General features: G+C 38.9%; 1 protein-coding gene across 1 annotated transcript in view; it reads left to right on the plus strand.

Moving 5' to 3' along the window:
• Positions 1-22,176, plus strand: part of LOC126160794 (adhesion G-protein coupled receptor G6-like) — a 138,030-nt gene that overhangs the window by 112,643 nt on the left and 3,211 nt on the right. Inside the window, exons 9-10 of the mRNA XM_049916930.1 lie at positions 2,457-2,832; positions 14,084-14,619. Coding sequence (XP_049772887.1) covers positions 2,457-2,832; positions 14,084-14,619 — 912 coding nt within the window. The remainder of the gene's footprint in view (positions 1-2,456; positions 2,833-14,083; positions 14,620-22,176) is intronic.

The raw sequence follows: 22,176 nt of genomic DNA on the forward strand, positions 1-22,176 counted from the left end.
ATGGTTTTCCAGTTGATCTTTGTCCAGATTCTGTCCATTTGAGGGCTCTTCTTGGAAGTCTTTCTCATCCCATTCTTTTAGTATGACCAGACCATTTAAGCCTGTTATTGTAAATAGTTTCTTTTAGATCTTGATATGCCAGATGTTTTGATTGTTCTACTCCTTGTCCTGTCCCTTACCATCTTACTCAGGATCCCTCTTAGGACACACATCTCTGTTGCTTGTATTCTGCTCAGATCTTACTTTGTCCAAATCCAGTATTCTGATCCATAGGTCAGTTGGCAGATAATGTACGTCATGATCTTTGCCTTGGAAGATATTTTCCAATTTCTATTCTATGTCCAATACACAATAATAAAATTTTGAGCAATTTTCTATTCTTTCTGGAATTTCAAACTTGATGTTTTTTTTTCTTGTTTAATTTACTTCAATAACTTTTTCATTGCAACTTACATCTTTAATTTTTCCCATTCATTTGCATAACTTCACTTTTTGTTACACTTATTTCCATGTCGCCTCCTTCAATTATTCTCACCAGCTATTTGGTTGTTCTTCCAAGTCCTGCTCATTTTCTTCCCAAATCATCACATCATCTGCAAATGCTATGATTTTCATATTGTCTGCTGTTGACCCTTGCCAAATTTTCTGTATTATGTCTGTGACTATTTCAGAAAGCAGTGGTGAGATCACACATCCTTGCCAAACCCCTTTGCCCATTATAAACCAATCCGAGTTTTTGCAGTCTATTACAACACAGTTCACACACTTTTTGTAGAAGTTCTTGATTGTCTGTTGCATTTTTTTATACTGCAACTACAGTGTCTTTCCCAAATTCGCATTTTTTAATTTTTTTAATTTTTGTTTTCCCCTACAGCTTGTCTGGCTGTAAATATGGCATTTATAATTGATCTTCCAGGCCAAAATCCTTGTTGTTGTTGTCTTAATTGTGGTCCTATCTTATTCCTTTTACTTCCTAATGTTTATTCCATTACGAGCTTCATGGCTGACAATCCCGTGCACTATGAAACCACTGTACCATGTTAACACTACAAAGGCAGCTACCTTCATTGTGATTTCAGAAATCTATCTCAGGTACATAAAGTTGTTCCGTATCACTGTATTAAAATATTTAATTAATTTCCAAATAATATGAAAGGTCTGTGTAATAACAATACATTGTTTAAAACTAAAATAAAGATGTACTTGCTTGATAAAACTTTTTACTCATTAGAGGACATTTAAACAGACATATAGAATGTTTATGCTTATATTTTATTGTTTGTTTTTTATGTATTGTTGATGCCACTGCTAATCCTTGTATGATCTCTTTTTTCACTTTGTTTCTGTTTTGTTATATTTTTTTTTTTCCTGCAGCTGTTTCTATAAATAACTATACCTTCCCTCCTCATCTGTTTCATGTAATTTACATTTATATATCCTTTAACTCATTCCACATCCTAGTGTCCCACATGCATAAAAGGATGAAATATTCAGGCAAATCATGGTAAGATTTTAAAGCACTGCAACTTGTTTTTAATGTTCAGAAATTTAAAACTGTGATCTCCACAAAAAAGGTCATATTGAGTGACTATAATATCAGTGAGTCACAATTAGAATCAGTCAACTCATACAAATAACTGGGTATAACAATTAATAGGGATATGAAAAGGAATGATCACATAATCTCAGTTGCAGATATAGCATGTGGCAGACTACAGTTCACTGGTAGAATACTAGGGAAATGCAATCAGTCTACAAACAAGACTGCACACAAAACACTCATGTGACCCATCCTAGAAACTGCTCAAGTGTGTGGGACCCTTACCAAATAGGACTAACAGGGGATATTGAATGGGTACAAAGAAGGGCAGCACAAATTGTCACATTTGTTCATGGGAGATGATGTTGATGGGAGAGTATCACAAGGGTGCTATAAGAAATGAACTGGTAGACATTTGCAGACACATTACAAAGTAACTGATGAAAATCTACTTAGAAATTTCCTAGAACCAGCTTAAAGGGATGAATGTACCCCTACGTATTGCTCCCATACGGATACCAAAGACACGGTTAGATTAATTAGAGAGTACAGATGTAGTGGTAGATCAGTGGAATGTGTATATAAATAAAATGTAAACAGTAAATAAACAAATTCATTAAAATATGTTTACATTTTGAATGTTAATTTAGTGGGGAAGCAAAAAATTATGAAAATTATATATGATGGAAGGCCACTTTTTCAAATGGTAGTAGAAGACATTAAACAGTGGCAGAATATATTCTTCTGTAAAGAGCTCATTAATCATAAAACATATTGTCATATTAATTTAATTAGCATGGTTTTCCTTTACTTAAATGCAAAATTTATCATCTGAAGTATTGTGTACCTCATTATGTTAATTTTATCTTGAAGTGTGGCCAAACATTTTACAATTTTGTGTTTTATTCAAACTTAGGAAATTGTAATTTTGAGGTGGAATGACACAGCAGACACACTGACAGCAAAAGGAGTTCGTGCTGCTGCCATGTTGCCCCTGCAGCTTCTTTCTTCTATGATGGGAGTTGCTACAAACAACTTATCCGAAACCGAACTGATTGCTGAGCTCAGAAAATCTTGCTTATCAGAGAATGAATTGAGAGGACACCATGACAGGATAGTTATCAGCATCTTCTGGAATGATAAACTTTTTATACAGCAGAATGTGCAGGGAATAAAATTGTCAACCATAATGGGTGTGACAGTTAATGGTCGCACTCACGTGAATCTTGACCATCCACTTCTTCTAAAATACAACCTGGACTCCGAAACTGGCTCTTTTCTTAACATTTATGGTAAGTTCTCATTCCTTTGATCATATTATTATATTATTGTAGATCAAATGAATGGAAAAGTTATGGATGACCGTTTACACAAAACGTAGGAATACTTTTTATTACCAAAGCTATCTTGTTACACCAGTCATGAACATATGGACTGCGCTGAGATTGCAATTTTAAATAAAGTCTAGAACATAACAGTAAAAATATGAGTAACACAAAAATACAGATATAAATATTATTGTCCATGGTTCACATTTCATAGGCAGGTTAGGTGCTTTTGTAGTTTCTGGGACTAAGTTACAATTCATGTCATTCATTCTGTTTTTTCACAGATTAAAAAGTACGCTGGTTGTGGTCCCAGATGACACACCACTCATTCATTAAATGCAATAACACTACACTAAAAGGTATAATCAAATGTACAGTGGGGTGATAAGGAGCACCGAAAGATGTGACAGTGATAACTAAACACTGGATAATTAAGGGCGGAATAACAATACAAATTAGGATAGATAGCTATAACCCCCCCCCCCCCCCCCCGCCACCCATGAACATGGACCTTGCCGTTGGTGGGGAGGCTTGTGTGCCTCAATGATACAGATAGCCGTACCGTAGGTGCAACGACAACGGAGGGGTATCTATTGAGAGGCCAGACAAACATATGGTTCCTGAAGAGGGGCAGCAGCCTTTCCAGTAGTTGCAGGGGCAACAGTCTGATGATTGACTCATCTGGCCTTTTAACATTAATCAAAACGGCCTTGCTGTTGTGGTACTGCAACGGCTGAAAGCAAGGGGAAACTACAGCCGTAATTTTTCCCGAGTGCATGCAGCTTTACTGTATGGTTAAATGATGATGGCGTCCTCTTGGGTAAAATATTCCGGAGGTAAAATAGTCCCCCATTTGGATCTCCGGGTGGGGACTACTCAGGAGGACATTGTTATCAGGAGAAAGAAAACTGGCATTCTACTGATCGGAGTGTGGAATGTCAGATCCCTTAATTGGGCAGGTAGGTTAGAAAATTTAAAAAGGGAAATGGATAGGTTAAAGTTAGATATAGTGGGAATTAGAAGTTCATTGGCAGAAGGAACAAGACTTCTGGTCAGGTGAATACAGGGTTATAAATACAAAATCAAATAGGGGTAATGCAGGAGTAGGTTTAATAATGAATGAAAAAATAGGAGTGCGGGTAAGCTACTACAAACAGCATATTGAACGTATTATAGTGGCCAAGATAGACACGAAGCCCATGCCTACTACAGTAGTACAAGTTTATATGCCAACTAGCTCTGCAGATGACGAAGAAATTGAAGAAATGTATGATGAGATAAAAGAAATTATTCAGGTAGTGAAGAGAGACGAAAATTTAAGTCATGGGTGACAGGAATTAGACAGTAGGAAAAGAGAGAGAAGGAAACATAGTAGGTGAATATGGATTGGGGCTAAGAAATGAAAGAGCAGGCCGTCTGGTAGAATTTTGCACAGAGCATAACTTAATCAAAGCTAACACTTGGTTCAAGAATCATAAAAGAAGGTTGTATACATGGAAGAATCCTGGAGATACTAAAAGGTATCAGATTATATAATGCTATGACAGAGATTTAGGAACCAGGTTTTAAATTGAAGGACATTTCCAGGAGCAGATGTGGACTCTGACCACAATCTATTGCTTATGAACTGTAGATTAAAACTGAAGAAATTGCAAAAATGTGGGAATTTAAGGAGATGGGACCTGGATAAACTGAAAGAACCAGAGGTTGTACAGAGTTTCAAGGAGAGTGTAAGGGAACAACTGACAGGAATGGGGGAAAGAAATACAGTAGAAGACGAATGGGTAGCTCTGAGGGATGAAGTAGTAAAGGCAGTAGAGGATCAAGTAGGTAAAAAGACAAGGGCTAGTAGAAATCCTTGGGTAACAGAAGAAAATTGAATTTAATTGATGAAAGGAGAAAATATAAAAATGCAGTAAATGAAGCAGGCAGAAAGGAATACAAACGTCTCAAAAATGAGATCGTCAGGAAGAGCAAAATGGATAAGCATGCATGGCTAGAGGACAAATGTAAGGATGTAGAAGCTTATCTCACTAGGGGTAAGATACATACAGCCTACAGGAAAATTAAAGAGACCTTTGGAGAAAAGAGAGCCACTTGTATGAATATCAAGAGCTCAGATGGAAACCCAGTTCTAAGCAAAGAGGGGAAAGCAGAAAGGTGGAAGGAGTATATGGAGGGTCTATACAAGGGCAATGTACTTGAGGACAATATTATGGAAATGGAAGAGGATGTAGATGAAGATGAAATGGGAGATACGATACTGCGTGAAGAGTTTGACAGAGCACTGAAAGACCTGAGTCGAAACAAGACCCTTGAGTAGACAACACTCCATTAGAACTACTGACGGCCTTGGGAGAGCCAGTCCTGACAAAACTCTACTATCTGGTGAGCAAGATGTATGAGACAGGCGAAATACCCTCAGACTTCAAGAAGAATATAATAATTCCAATCCCAAAGACAGCAGGTGTTGACAGATGTGAAAATTACTGAACTATCAGTTTAATAAGTCACAGCTGCAAAATACTAACGTGAATTATTTACAGACGAATGGAAAAACTGGTAGAAGCCGACCTCAGGGATGATCAGTTTGGATTCCGTAGAAATGTTGGAACACGTGAGGCAATACTGACCTTACGACTTATCTTAGAAGGAAGATTAAGGAAAGGCAAACCTACGTTTCTAGCATTTGTAGACTTAGAGAAAGCTTTTGACAATGTTGACTGGAATACTCTCTTTCAAATTCTAAAGATGGCAGGGGTAACATACAGGGAGTGAAAGGCTATTTACAATTTGTGCAGAAACCAGATGGCAGTTATAAGAGTCGAGGGGCATGAAAGGGAAGCAGTGGTTGGGAAGGGAGTGAGATAGGGTTGTAGCCTCTCCCCGATGTTATTCAATCTGTATATTGAGCAAGCAGTAAAGGAAACAAAAGAAAAATTTGGAGTAGGTATTAAAATCCATGGAGAAGAAATAAAAACTTTGAGGTTCGCCGATGACATTGTAATTCTATCAGAGACAGCAAAGGACTTGGAGGAGTAGTTGAACGGAATGGACAGTGTCTTGAAAGGAGGATATAAGATGAACATCAACAAAAGCAAAACAAGGATAATGGAATGTAGTCGAATTAAGTCGGGTGATGCTGAGGGAATTAGATTAGGAAATGAGACACTTAAAGTAGTAAAGGAGTTTTGCTGTTTGGGGAGCAAAATAACTGATGATGGTCGAAGTAGAGAGGATATAAAATGTAGACTGGCAATGGCAAGGAAAGTGTTTATGAAGAAGAAAAATTTGTTAACATCGAGTATAGATTTAAGTGTCAGGAAGTCGTTTCTGAAAGTATTTGTATGGAGTGTAGTCATGTATGGAAGCGAAACAGGGACAATAAGTAGTTTGGACAAGAAGAGAATAGAAGCTTTCAAAATGTGGTGCTACAGAAGAATGCTGAAGATTAGATGGGTAGATCACATAACTAATGAGGAGGTATTGAATAGAATTGGGGAGAAGAGGAGTTTGTGACACAACTTGACAAGAAGAAGGGATCGGTTGGTAGGACATGTCCTAAGGCATCAAGGGATCACAAATTTAGCATTGGAGGGCAGTGTGGAGGGTAAAAATCATAGAGGGAGACCAAAAGATGAATACACTAAGCAGATTCAGAAGGATGTAGGTTGCAGTAGGTACTGGGAGATGAAGGAGCTTGCACAGGATAGATTAGCATGGAGAGCTGCATCAAACCAGTCTCAGGACTGAAGACCACAACAACAACAACAACAGCTATCACCACATACAGAAAAACCTCAATGAGGGGGCGCTAAAGATATCTTGAGTTACCTTTACTTTTACCGTAATAAAAAATAATCAAGTCACATGCAAAGTTTAAGAAAGTTTTATTTAAACTGATCATACACACATACAAGATAATGCCATCTTATGACATAAAAGTCTCTTCCTTAAATGATGAATTCTATGTGCCTATTCTTCCTGGCAAATTAGTTCATTACATCGTCAATAGAACAATCAATGTCAGGACGAGTATTCAACAGAGATAAGCCATTAAGTCGAAACTCCTCCATTGTCAAACTCAGCCGTGTCTTTGTACAGCACAATGTTGAAAGACTTCTTTCTACTGTAGCAATAGGTGCAGGTAGACAAGCAAATATTTTGAACAATGTGTGCAGAGTACGGTAGTCAGATCTCGATTCAGTCAAGTTGACTGAGGACAGAAACAAAAGAATAGCGTGTGGTCTTACTGGTGGGGGCGGTGAGAGTGGCAATGTAGGTGGCCCCACAAGGGGGGCGCACACCCCCCATTTGTACCACCACTGCATAGAGGAACCATTGAGCAGCAGATCTGCACATCTAAAAGTAAATTGTTGGATGGATTTTAGCTATTGGACAACGTCCTTCATCAGACAAAGAGACACTCGGATATTCATACATGCACAACTCACACACGTGGTCACTGTTGTCTCCAGTCAATGCGATCCCAACTCCACTGAGGCCACAGTGCCCAGAAACACTAACCTGCATTTAATAAAATATGTTCAGTGATGTGTTGTTGTTGTTATTGTTGTTGTGGTGTTTAGTCCGAACACTTGTTTGATGCAGCTCTTCACACTAGTCTATCCTGTGCAAACCTTTTCATCTCTGCATCACTACAGCAACATACTTTTGAACCTGCTTTCTGTAGTCAAGTCTGGTGTTCATCTACAATTTTTAGCCCTCCAGTTATCATCTGTTACAAAATGTACAATTCCTTGATGTTCAGTGATACAGAATCGAGTCATTCCATGTCAAATCAACACACCTATTTTACCTCACCCCTTTAGATTTTGCTGAAAGTTGGTATACTATAGTGGGCACTGAGACTAAGAAAAATACCAAATTTCAATTTTTTATCTCAAACCATTCCTGAAATATGGCTATGTAAACTTTTAAAACCAGCCAAAAATGTGTGAACGGACTTTTTTTAAATTGTCCTAGGAGCTGCCCTAATTGAGCTAGAGAACTGGGAATGGTGTCATTTTGCAGCATTTTGCATGCTCTTTCCAGGGATATACAACAAAACATAGCTTCTAATTAATAACCTTTTTCAAAATACTAATTAATATTTTGATTTAATTTTAATTTTTTTACAAAAGGTACATAATTGAAAATTTTCAAAAATTTCCATAACTACTTCATACTATTGTAAATCACATGGCAAAATATAAATCTGGGATGATGATGGGTTCATTGTTAAAAAAAATTATTCCGGACTCTTGTTTTTCACTAACGGCCCAAGTTTGGCCAAACTGACCTTTAACAAACAGGAATTTCTTTAAAATATACCGAAAGGTAAGTAAAGAAAAGTATTAGAAATATCAAAACATCACCTTATTAAACCAAAACTAATCAGCATATTTTATAATTAAGTTGACTGCTTATTTTAATTTCATACAACTTCACTACAGTATATTGACCGATATAACAAAAACAAGAAATTGAGCATTTAACTACAAACTGAAATAAAGTATGAATAAGTACAAGTATTTACACAATAGTTCTGGTCCATGATGTTTGAAATGGAACTATTAAACAAATTAAATACGTAATGCTTGTTTTTGAGTAACAGGTATCTGTACATAGCTAAATTTAACACAATAGGTACTAACAATAATTTTGAAACAACTTCCTATTAACACTAACCTGAGACAAAAATTAAGTTTTGAGTTGAAAGCAGTTTCCCAACAAATTGTCTTGGAACTTCACATATTACATTTTAATAAAGCTGACTGGGTTTGGTTTAAATCACTTTCATTAAGAATGTATGTTCTCCCTGTCGGAGTAAATGGATTCACTTTTGTGAGAACATCCACAACTGACACCCACAGGACATCTGCATGTGCAAGATAAGAGAATGACTTAGCTGGTCCACATGGATGAAGAAAAGTTATTTTCACTTCATCAAGTTCTTCGTTTTTTTCTAAAATGTACCCAAGCCACCAGTTTCTGCCATATACAGTGGTGACATAGCCTGATACATCTTGTAACTTCAGTTTGTCTGGTGATGTAGTTACTTCCCTCTCCCAACTCTGCATATCACCTGAGCAGTATTTGACTATTAATTTTGATGTAGTGTTGGGAATGAAAGTGTGAAATTACTGTGTTCCTTTGATTGTCAATGCCTCTTCAAGTCAGCTTTTTAAGAATATTTCTGAAGCAGCGTAGTCTTCTTGAGTGGAATATGCAAAATCAACATTTGTGATATTATCCACTGCCCACTCAAATACCAGACCAGTATCAGTTGCAAAGCGATTTAGAAAAGATTGCTGTATGGTGTGGCAGGTGGCAGTTGATGCTAAATAACGAAAAGTGTGAGGTGATCCGCATGGGTTCCAAAAGAAATCCGTTGGAATTCGATTACTCGATAAATAGTACAAATCTCAAGGCTGTCAATTCAACTAAGTACCTGGGTGTTAAAATTACGAACAACTTCAGTTGGAAAGACCACATAGATAATATTGTGGGGAAGGCGAGCCAAAGGTTGCGTTTCATTGGCAGGACACTTAGAAGATGCAACAAGTCCACTAAATAGACAGCTTACACCACACTCGTTCATCCTCTGTTAGAATATTGCTGCGCAGTGTGGGATCCTTACCAGATGGGATTGACAGAGGACATCGAAAGGGTGCAAAAACGAGCAGCTCATTTTGTATTATCACGTTATAGGGGAGAGAGTGTGGCAGATATGATACGCGAGTTGGGATGGAAGTCATTACAGCAAAGACGTTTTTTGTAGCGGCGAGATCTATTTACGAAATTTCAGTCACCAACTTTCTCTTCCGAATGCGAAAATATTTTGTTGAGCCCAACCTACACAGATAGGAATGATCATCAAAATAAAATAAGAGAAATCAGAGCTCGAACAGAAAGGTTTAGGTGTTCGTTTTTCCCGCGCGCTGTTCGGGAGTGGAATGGTAGAGAGATAATATGATTGTGGTTCGATGAACCCTCTGCCAAGCACTTAAATGTGAATTGCAGAGTAATCATGTAGATGTAGATGTAGATGGCAAAGGTTCAGGAAGTTTTTCTTATTTTTATACAGAGCAGCAGAACTGTCAGAATAATAGTATATCTTTTTTGGAATCTTTTGAAATTTTTTTGTTAGATACGAAATTAGCTTCTTTTGAATGGTGTAAACCGCAGTTGTATTGTGCTCCAGGCAATCAGAAACAATGACAAAGCTCATAGGCTCAATTTTGTCTTCCTGTTTGTAATATATAACAAAAGGATGAATGGTAATCTGTTGTCTTGTCCAGTGGAAACTCTGAGCGTCATCCTGTAGAACTATACTATAATTTTCTGAAAAATCACATATGACAACAAATTCAGATTCCATAAGGTTTTCTCTTGTGAAGTTAAGGAATGTTCGTTGTTGCTTGGCAATGAAGTCATGCTGAATCGAAGTCGACATCTTACTATAAAATAAATCTATGAATTCTTCAGAAGTTTTCTGAACAATTTCCAGATTACATCGGTCAACTGACATCCACTGTCAGAACTTGTTCAATTAAGTTTTCATGAAAAAGAGTCTTTTAAAATTTTACTTATGACAGTTTCTCCTGGGCAGTATTCACAGTTTCCCATGTTGCAATCAACTGATGATGGGTTGCAAAGCATTTTTGCAATGCACTGCTTAAAATTGTTTAAGCTGCTGTTTGTTACTGTATTTAGTTTGGCATTTTCTATCATTAATTTTATGTTTTGGTGAGTTGTGCACACGCAGACAGTGTGCCTGCCTCTCCGACCAGCTAAAACACAATGTTTTGGTCTCAACTCAGCAAGTTTAGAGAAACCTATTTTTATGTTAGGAAACTTGTCTTTAAAATGCTTGTAAGCTTCTTTAAGGTTACACAAAATAAGTATTTTTGATATTTTTGTTTTATTTCCACTTGTTTCTGTAATTGTCATACAAGCTTTAATACCTGGCATTGCCCTGCTAACTTCATCATTTTCATAAAATGAATGTACAGTTTTGACAGTTTCTGTTGGTAAACACTTCCCTGGTTTTGGGTTTGGACCTTCATTGAATCCTTTCTCTTTCAAAACTTTTGTGGACTGCCGAACAATGTAATTAGGAGCATTAAATTCCCTCATTATTTTCCTGACACTCCACTTTTCAGGTAAACTTTTAAGAATGATTAGTTTTTTTGCTCTACTTATAGAATTTTTAAAGTTTCTTTTAAGATTTTCAAGAACGGATTCATCAGTATCAGTATCTGACGAAGAAGTTCAAGGGGCAACAAAAAGTTTACGTGTCATTGATGAGATTTTCTTCACTTTTGATTTGGCGTAATGCCTAGATGTTAGTTTTCTCTTGTCAATTGGGGACTCACCTAGTTCTTGAAGTGTTGTGTTAAATGTTTTAACAGCTACTGAAGTTGGAGTGAAGTCAGGGTCTTGGTCTCGGATGATTATCTCTGAGCGAGAAGATTCTTCTTCAACACTTTCATCACTGATGGTCTCCGGTGTATTTTTCAATTTGGTTACATCTTTCCTACATTTATCACAAATCTTGGCACCACTTGGTATTTGAGGAAATAATTTGGGCATCCATGTTGTGACATTTCTCAGTTTTTTTCTGTCTCTAATAAAATGATTTGACTTCTTCAATGGATTACAACACTGCACTCTTACAGCACTGCACTTTTTACTTGGTTCCATATTTATACAAAAATCACTTATAAACTGTCATTCAATGTATAGATTTACTTGAAAATGAGCTATTAAATATAATAGATACAGACTGGTCAACACAGAGGTAACAATTGATTTGCACTAAAACCACAGTGCACAATAATGCTGTAGGCACACAGTGCCTTAGAAGGTAACAATGCAGACTACATCATCTCGACAATGAATTATTGTACAGACATCAAGCCCTATGTATACAGTCCTCTACTGACATACTACCTTAAAGGTCAGTTTGGTCAAACTAGGGTCGTTAGTGAAAAACAAGAGTCCGGAATAATTTTTTTAAACAATGAACCCATCGTCATCCCACATTTATATTTTGCCATTTGATTTACAACAGTATGAAGTAGTTATGGAAATATTTTGAAAATTTTCAATTATGTACTTTTTGTAAAAAAATTATCAAAATACTAATTACCATTTTGAAAAAGGTTATTAATTAGAAGCTACATTTTTTGTCTATCTCTGGAAAGAGCATGAAAAATGCTGCAAAATGACACCATTCCCAGTTCTCTAGCTCAATTAGGGCAGCTCCTAGGGCAATTTAAAAAGGGTCCGTTCACACATTTTTGGCCAGTTTTTGAAAAGTTTACATGACCAGATTTCAGGAATGGTTCGAGGTAAAAAATTGAAATTTGGTTTTTTTATTAGTTTCAGCACCCACTATAAGTATACCAACTTTCAGCAACATCTAAGAGGGTGAGGTAAAATTTTTATTTAAAGTGTGTTGATTTGACATGGAATGACTCAATCATATTTATAACAATGTATAAGAATCATATTTTTAACAATGTATAAGAATCATATTTAGTGTCGTGAAGTGGCTAAACAAAAAGTAAACAAAAAGTAAACAAAAATTATACACTGAATTATGGAAACAAGTCAAAGGAAATGTGAATTAAAATGGATTGCTGCTCAACTCATAGGTGTGATGAATGGAAGATAGGTGCAGTGGCCATAAATGTATATGAGTTATAGTCTACTTTTAAATATAGATATAAATGTGCCTGTTTGTTGCTCATCACTTCCTTGTTCAAAGGCAGTATGCATGCGCACGGGGGGGGGGGGAAGGGAGGGGATTACTGATTACAGCTGCATCGGGACATTAAGCAGAATAAATGGCAACAATTTAAAATGTGTAACAGACCGGGATTTGAAACTGGGTTTCTCCTCCTCAGTAAGCAGGAGATCCTGGGTTCAAAACCTGGTCTGATACACATTTTTACTCGAGGCCACTGATTCCGAGTAATGTTCTGACGCAGCTGACATTAGTAATCCCTTCCCTTTCTTAATTTACCTTTCTCCGCTCCCCCACTTCAATTTACATACAAAAAATGACTAGGTGAAATGGAATACCCACCTAAATAATTAAAGCAGTTTTTGATAACAAAACATAAAATCTGTCCACAGTAATGAATCAGTATTCCAAGGAGGATGGTGAAAATGAACAGAGGTGAAGTCACCATTTGAAAAGACTCATAAAATAGTGTACAAAACTACTGTTCTATGTCTTCACTTACAAACTAGATATAGAGCTCCAAGTTGATTTTCTGTAGTCTCCATCGCTTCCTTAGTAGCAAGTCTTTTTGTTGTCTTGAAGCTGAAACCCTACTCTTGATGGTGTTAGCCCAACAAAAATGTAAACACCATCACAGCATAGATTACACTTTTTGACTTGTTTAATTAGCCTCAATTTTATATGGCTTGGATGGTAATCTGTTTTCGCACTTTGTGAAAATATCAGACATTGATGAAGCACTGGCCAGTAATTGATGGTAGTTCTAACAAGTCACTAAATGAACTAATCAAAACTGGCACAAAACACTGTCCATATTTACACAAAAGTCATGATACAGTATTGCCTTGTAGTAATCTTTTGAAATTAAAGTACAGTAAATAGCTCACTTAGTTCACTCATCAATTAAAGTCATAACACTCAACAATAACTCACTCACACGATGATGACAGCTCAAACCTCCTACCAACCACAACACAGTTAAGTCAAAATATTCATTAATTTGAGTAACATAAATCACTTGGAAGTTTTTAGACATCGACCTTATTGATTTTTTGCGGGTGCAGGTGCATGCATTTCTGCAAACAAACTGCATATAGCTGCAATGTGAGCAAATTTCGGGAGTGTATGCTTGTCAGCTCAACCTGGAGTGGGTGCTGACTGACTTTGAGTGACTTCCAGCTATTTAAAAATTGGCATATGAGCAGATTTTTATTTTGGAAATTATACAACCTTTAAAAAGTGACTAGGTAAAATTTTGCTATTTAGGATGGACTATTAAGCTGACAGAATTTTGGTTTACAAAATTGTGGTATTTTAGGAATTTAGAAAAGCTTATGGAATCACTTTATGCATCCACATAGGGACTAACTTAATATAACATATTTCAAATGTTCTGTGGGTTACAAAAGTTTTATAAGTGTGACAAGAAATAGCTATTTTGTGTAAAATCTGTTACAGATAGAAATCAAAGGGACAGATGCGTCTTCTGGAACTTGAATGCTGGTGGTGGCTGGTCAAATGATGGTTGCCTACCAGTTGACAGCACGTTAACAAGCTGTGCCTGTTTCCATACCACCCACTTTGGTGAAATGCTGCATGGGAGAGACCATCAAGCAATTTTAAATCCAGTTCGCAATACAGCTCTACATTATGTGGCACTTGTTGGCTGCGTACTGTCGATAGCTGGACTAGTCGCTATAATAGTAACAGCAGTAATATTTCCAAATTGGCGTCACCAAGGCCGTGCAATAGTACAGTTACAGCTATGCATTGCACTCTGCGGATTAGCAACTACTTTGTCAGTGCGTGTGACAGCTGAGGAGTTCTTGCCAGACTGGCGTCCTCTGCCTGGCCTTCCCTGCACTTTGTCAGGAGCCACACTTCAGGTCTTCCTCCTGGCATCTCTCCTGTGGATGTTTGCAGCTGGTCTACATATGCGCCAAAGACTGTTGAATCCTTTCTTTGATTTTTCTCCTACACCCGTTACAAAGCAGGTAAGCATGACACACACTTTTAAAATTACCTCAAAGTATGCTGAAGAGTACAGGACAATGTTGTTTTTAAATGACAGGATGACTTGGACATAATTTCTATTTGGTGCGATGAATACTACCTTGCTCTAAATGTGGAAAAATGTAAATTAATGCTGCTGATTAGTAAAAACAATGCTGTAATGTTTGAATACAATATTAGTGGTATACTGTCTGACACAGTCATGTCAATTAAATATCAAGGCATAACGTTGCAAATGGACATGAAATACAATAGATATGTAAGGTCGGTCATAGCGAAGGCTGTGAATGACTTTGGTCTTTGGGAGAATTCTTGGAAATTGTGGTTCATCTACAAGGGTCATCCAGAAAGTAAAGAACGATTGTCTACCATACACAGCACCGATTCCCCACTACCACAGTCACAAGTGTGCTAGTTAGTTCCTTCCTTCATCTTGGCATGAGTCAAGTGGTCACACTTCTTTGTTCTGGAATCTTTTGAAATGACAGTACCCATTAAAAATCCCACCAAATGTTAAGTGTGCCCCTAATGCCAGACATTTTCCAAATTCATAAAATTTTTGACATATCAGAATTTATAGGCAAATAGTGTTCCATAGATTTCGTGTTTGTTTTCAATACAGTCAGAGAGAGTCCCTTTAGTCAGCCATAGTGCCAGTAGCGTCAGTGTCGTCTTAACTGCCATGTGCTTCACGTCTGCTGTGCAGTGAGCTACCTTAACTTAAGTATTAACTGTATTTTTCTTACTTGTCACTTCTTCTTCCGTGTGTTTTTGCTTTTAGGAAGCTTTAATTGTCGAGTGCTAGTAATAGTGTTCCATAGATTTCGTGTTGGTTTTCAAAACAGTCAGATAGAGTCCCTTTAGTCAACCACAGTGCCAGTAGTGCTAGTGTTTGTTTTCAATACAGTCCAGAGACAGGTAGTGCTATTTTCATTGTTTTCTACAAGAAATGGCTAGCAATCACAGTTTAGTCAACAATCAGCCGCCTTTAGTGAATTAGCAGTCTAGTTAGAAGTTGATTAACTCTCTACAGTAAATTGATTCCTTAGGATGGATAGGATGTGTGACTGCTGTGTACGGACGCAGGAGGAGGTGGCCACTGTTCGCGAACAGCTGAGCGTGTTGATGGCCGCGGTCAGTCATCTTCAGGCTGCTGCCTCGGAGTGTAATGGCAGTGGGAAGTCTGGTGCGTCGCATGGTATACCCCGGGTGTTACATGCTTCACCCACTGTCCCTGCTGTCCAGACATCTTCGCGGGTACCGGGCGTGGTTGGGCCACCCTCTCCCCAAGGGGAGTGGTGGGTTCAGCGGCATTCGCGGCACATGAGGCGGAGGGTAAATGTGGAGGCTGGCCGTGTGGCATCGCCCGCACTGCCTGTGAGTGGACATGTGGCTGCTCCTTCAGCAAGGTCCGAGCAGGCACACGGGGGGAGGGGTTTATTAGTTATTGGGAGCTCCAACGTTAGGTGGGTGATGGAGCCCCTTAGGGAAATAGCGGAAAGGTCGGGGAAGAAGGCCAGTGTTCACTCTGTCTGCTTGCCGGGCGGTCTCATCCAAGATGTGGAGGAGGCCCTGCCGGCGGCGATGGAGAGCACTGGGCACACCCGACTGCACATTGTTGCTCATGTCGGCACCAATGACTCCTACTGTCTGGGCTCAGAGGTCATCCTCAGCTCATACAGGCGGTTGGCTGAATTGGTGAAGGCGGAAAGCCTCGCTCGCGGGGTGGAATCAGAGCTAACTATTTGTAGTATCATTACCAGAACCGATCGCGGTCCTCTGGTTTGGAGCCGAGTGGAAGGCTTAAACCCGAGGCTCAGACGATTCTGCGGAGATCCGGGATGCAAATTTCTCGACCTCCGCTATCGGGTGGAGAAATGTAGGGTCCCCCTGAATAGGTCAGGCGTGCACTACACGCCGGAAGCGGCTACAAGGGTAGCGCAGTATGTGTGAAGTGCACATGGGGGTTTTTTAGGTTAGAGAATTCCCTCCCTGGGCCCGACAAGATGCCTCCTGAGATGCAGCATGGTAGGAGTAGGCAAAATGCAACAGGGAATGACAATATTAATGTGCTAATAGTAAACTGCAGGACCGTCTACAGAAAGGTCCCAGAACTGCTCTCATTAATAAACGGTCACAACACTCATATAGTACTAGGGACAGAAAGTTGGCTGAAACCAGATGTAAACAGTAATGTAATCCTAAACTCAGATTGAAATGTATACCGCAGAGACAGGCTGGACAGTGAAGGAGGAGGCTTGTTTATAGCAATAAGAAGTGCAATAGTATCGAAGGAAATTGACGTAGATCTGAAATGTGAAATGATTTGGGTGAAGGTCACGGTTAAAGCAGGCTCAGACATGGTAATTGGATGTCTCTGTAGGCCCCCTGGCTCAGCAGCTGTTGTGGCTGAGCACCTGAAGGATAATTTGGAAAATATTTAGAGTAGATTTCCCCACCATGTTATAGTTCTGGGAGGAGATTTTAATTTGCCGGATATAGACTGGGACACTCAAATGTTCATAACAGGTGGCAGGGACAAAGAATGCAGTGAAATTTTTTTAAGTGCTCTATCTGAAAACTACCTTGAGCAGTTAAACAGAGAACCGACTCGTGGCGATAACATATTAGACTAACTGGTGACAAACAGACCCGAACTATTTGAAACAGTTACCGCAGAACAGGGAATCAGCGATCATAAAGCAGTTACTGCATCGATGATTTCAGCCGTAAATAGAAATATTAAAAAAGGTAGGAAGATTTTTCTGTTTAGCAAAAGTGACAAAAAGCAGATTACAGAGTACCTGATGGCTCAACACAAAAGTTTTGTCTCGAGTAGAGATAGTGTTGAGGTTCAGTGGACAAAGTTCAAAACCATCATACAATATGCGTTAGATGAGTATGTGCCAAACAAGATCGTAAGAGATGGAAAAGAGCCACCGTGGTACAACAACCGAGTTAGAAAACTGCTGCGGAAGCAAAGGGAACTTCACAGCAAACATAAACATAGCTAAAGCCTTGCAGACAAACAAAAATTACGCGAAGCGAAATGTAGTGTGAGAAGGGCTATGCGAGAGGCGTTCAATGAATTCGAAAGTAAAGTTCTATGTACTGACTTGGCAGAAAATCCTAAGAAATTTTGGTCTTATGTCAAAGCAGTAGGTGGATCAAAACAAAATGTCCAGACACACTGTGACCAAAATGGTACTGAAACAGAGGATGACAGACTAGAGGCTGAAATACTAAATGTCTTTTTCCAAAGCTGTTTCACAGAGGAAGACTGCACTGTAGTTCCTTCTCTAGATTGTCGTACAGATGACAAAATGGTAGATATCGAAATAGACGACAGAGGGATAGAGAAACAATTAAAATCGCTCAAAAGAGGAAAGGCTGCTGGACCTGATGGGATACCAGTTTGATTTTACACAGAGTACGCGAAGGAACTTGCCCCCCTTCTTGCAGTGGTGTACCGTAGGTCTCTAGAAGAGCATAGCGTTCCAAAGGATTGGAAAATGCAGGAGGATCTGCAGCGAATTGACGCATGGTGCAGGGAATGACAATTGAATCTCAATGTAGACAAGTGTAATGTGCTGCGAATACATAGAAAGATAGATCCCTTATCATTTAGCTACAAAATAGCAGGTCAGCAACTGGAAGCAGTTAATTCCATAAATTATCTGGGAGTATGCATTAGGAGTGATTTAAAATGGAATGATCATATAAAGTTGATCTTCGGTAAAGCAGATGCCAGACTGAGATTCATTGGAAGAATCCTAAGGAAATGCAATCCAAAAACAAAGGAAGTAGGTTACAGTACGCTTGTTCGCCCACTGCTTGAATACTGCTCAGCAGTGTGGGATCCATACCAGATAGGGTTGATAGAAGAGATAGAGAAGATCCAACGGAGAGCAGCGCGCTTCGTTACAGGATCATTTAGTAATCGCGAAAGCGTTACGGAGATGATAGATAAACTCCAGTGGAAGACTCTGCAGGAGAGACGCTCAGTAGCTCGGTAAAGTTTCGAGAACATACCTTCACCGAAGAGTCAAGCAGTATATTGCTCCCTCCTACGTACGAGGTGTGGCTAGAAAAAAACCGAACTAGTACTGGTGAAACAATAAAACGAATGCAATAAGGCTGAAAGTCGCGTGGCCTGTCACGTGACTCTCGCTCCGCCTACTGCTCGAGTTTCATCTGCCTCCTGCACTCAGTCTGCCCGTGGCGTCTGTTTTAATAAGTTGATGTTTTGTCTGTGCATCGGAAAATGTTGAGTGTACAGAAAGAACAGCGTGTTAACATCAAATTTTGTTTCAAACTAGGAAAATCTGCAAGTGAAACGTTTGTAATGTTACAACAAGTGTACGGCGATGATTGTTTATCGCGAACACAAGTGTTTGAGTGGTTTAAACGATTTAAAGATGGCCGCGAAGACACCAGTGATGACACTCGCACACTTTGTTCATGTTGAAACTTTCATGAAGAATCTGCCTAACACTTTCCTTGTCAACTCCTATTAACTCAGACACTGCTCTGATTGTTAAACGGCGATCTTGTCGAACAAGTTTACCGATTTTTTCAATGTTTGCATCAGTTTTTGCTGACAATGGTCTGCCAGTGCGAGTGTCAAAAAATGGTTCAAATGGCTCTGAGCACTATGGGACTCAACTTCTGAGGTCATTAGTCCCCTAGAACTTAGAACTAGTTAAACCTAACTAACCTAAGGACATCACAAACATCCATGCCCGAGGCAGGATTCGAACCTGCGACCGTAGCGGTCTTGCGGTTCCAGACTGCAGCGCCTTTAACCGCACGGCCACTTCGGCCGGCGCGAGTGTCATCACTGGTGTCTTCGCGGCCATCTTTAAATCGTTTAAACCACTCAAACACTTGTGTTCGCGATAAACAATCATCGCCGTACACTTGTTGTAACATTAAAAACGTTTCACTTGCAGATTTTCCTAGTTTGAAACAAAATTTGATGTTAACACGCTGTTCTTTCTGTACACTCAACATTTTCCGACGCACAGACAAAACGTCAACTACTTAAAACAGACGCCACGGGCAGACTGAGTGCAGGAGGCAGATGAAACTCTAGCAGTAGGCGGAGCGAGAGTCACGTGACAGGCCACGCGACTTTCAGCCTTATTGCATTCGTTTTATTGTTTCACCAGTACTAGTCCGGTTTTTTTCTAGCCACACCTCGTATATCTCGCGAAGAGACCATGAGGATAAAATCAGAGAGATTAGAGCCCACACAGAAACATACTGACAATCCTTCTTTCCACGAACAATACGAGACTGGAATAGAAGGGAGAACCGATAGAGGTACTCAGGGTACCCTCCGCCACACACCGTCAGGTGGCTTGCGGAGTATGGATGTAGATGTAGATAAAGAATGTTTATGGTGGTAGAGGAATGAACGAGTATTCAGTGAGGAAACAGTGCATTACGTTTAAGTGCATTACGTTTAATCAAGGAAGAACCAGTATGCACAATGAAGATCAGAGTGGGTGGCCATGAGTCATTACAAATGACTTGAAGGCAAAATTTGGAAAGAAAAGTCAGGAAAACCAGCACCTCACTTTAAGTACATTAGATGAATCTTTTCCACAAATTTCATGATCTCTCCCACATGAAATAGTAACAGAGCATCTTGGCTACAAAAAAATGTGTGCTGTAGCTGCCTAAGAGTTTGACTGATGTCCGTATAGCACAACAGATGGGGGCAGCACTTGAATTTTTGCCAGAATATGACTATCTCAGTTACAAATTTTTACTGCATTGTAACACGAGATGAAATTTTTACTTCATAAGAGACTACGGAGAACAAACATCAGTCTGTGGAGCAGCCCACTCAAACCCCCCCATGACACAGAAAACAAAAAGCAAATCTCAATACTAGAAAGGTGATATCCGCAGTTTTTTTGGGGGGGACTGAACAGTGTTTGATCCACATGGAGTTCATGCCAAGAGGAGAACAGTCAATTCAGAGATCTATTGTGAAACTCACCAATGACTTCAGCACTCCATCCAGATCAAGAGACGTGGTCATTGGTATAGTTGTTTTTGATTCATGAAAATGCACGGCCTCATGCATCAGCACGAACACAGCAGGAACTCTTATTGCCAGAGTGGAAAATTTTTGGACATCCTCCTTACACCCCTGACTTGGAATCAAGTGATTTTCACTTATTCCGAAAACTAAAGAAAATTTCGGGTGGAAAACAGTTCGTAAATGATAATGACCTCAAACAGGCAGTGATATCCTGATTCAAATTTTTGGCTGTAGAGGAGTACAACATGTGAATTGTAAATAAAGTTTTGAGTCAGTATCTTTAATTTTTATTTATTTATGCCAAGATATTCTTTATTTTGTGGACAACTGTGCACAGAACAATTGCACAACCCATTCTTGATTGTTTGGGACAGATTAAAGGAAGAAAGTGAAGTAATTGAGCAGCGTGCTGCTAGATTTATTACCATTAAGTTTGATCAAGAAGCAAGTATTTTGGAAATTCTCTGTGAACTCAAATAAGTTCCTCTCTGGAGCGAAGAAGACATTCTTCTTGAAAAACATTCAGAAATATTGCTGATTTTGAAAGCCTGCATACTATGACTATTGAAAAAGTTTGAGGAACCAGCATTTTCAACAGAATGAAGAATGATCCTGCTGCCACCAACACACATCTTTCTTACAAACCATGCACACAAAATAAATCTGGGCTTGTACAAAAGCATACACAGAGTCATTTTTCCCTCACTCCATTTGCAAGTGGAGCAAGAGATGGAATGACTAGCAGTGGAACAAGGTAGCCACTGCCATGCATTGTATGATGGCTTGCAGAGCATGTATATAGATGTACCCATTTCTTGTGGTCATTAGATGAAAGAAAGCTAATTAAATGTTTGCAAAATTCTATTTACTATTTTTTTAAGTATGAATAAGAAAACACATCATAGAATACAAGTAAGTAGATTTCAGCTTCTCCTTATTAGTCTACACTTATTAGTCTATTGTAGTATTTGGTATAAAAGAAATTATTCACGTAGTGAAGGGAGATGAAAATTTAATAGTCATGGGTGACAGGAATTCGACAATAGGAAAAGGGAGAGAAGGAAACATAGTAGGTGAGTATGGATTGGGGCTAAGAAATGAAAGAGCAGGCCGTCTGGTAGAATTTTGCACAGAGCATAACTTAATCATAGCTAACACTTGGTTCAAGAATCATAAAAGAAGGTTGTATACATGGAAGAATCCTGGAGATACTAAAAGGTATCAGATTATATAATGCTATGACAGAGATTTAGGAACAAGGTTTTAAATTGTAGGACATTTCCAGTGGCAGATGTGGACTCTGACCACAATCTATTGCTTATGAACTGTAGATTAAAACTGAAGAAATTGCAAAAAGGTGGTAATTTAAGGAGATGGGACCTGGATAAACTGAAAGAACCAGAGGTTGTACAGAGTTTCAAGGAGAGCGTAAGGGAACAACTGACAGGAATGGGGGAAAGAAATACAGTAGAAGACGAATGGG

The sequence above is a fragment of the Schistocerca cancellata genome, chromosome 2, assembly GCF_023864275.1.
Source record: "Schistocerca cancellata isolate TAMUIC-IGC-003103 chromosome 2, iqSchCanc2.1, whole genome shotgun sequence".
NCBI lineage: Eukaryota > Metazoa > Arthropoda > Insecta > Orthoptera > Acrididae > Schistocerca > Schistocerca cancellata.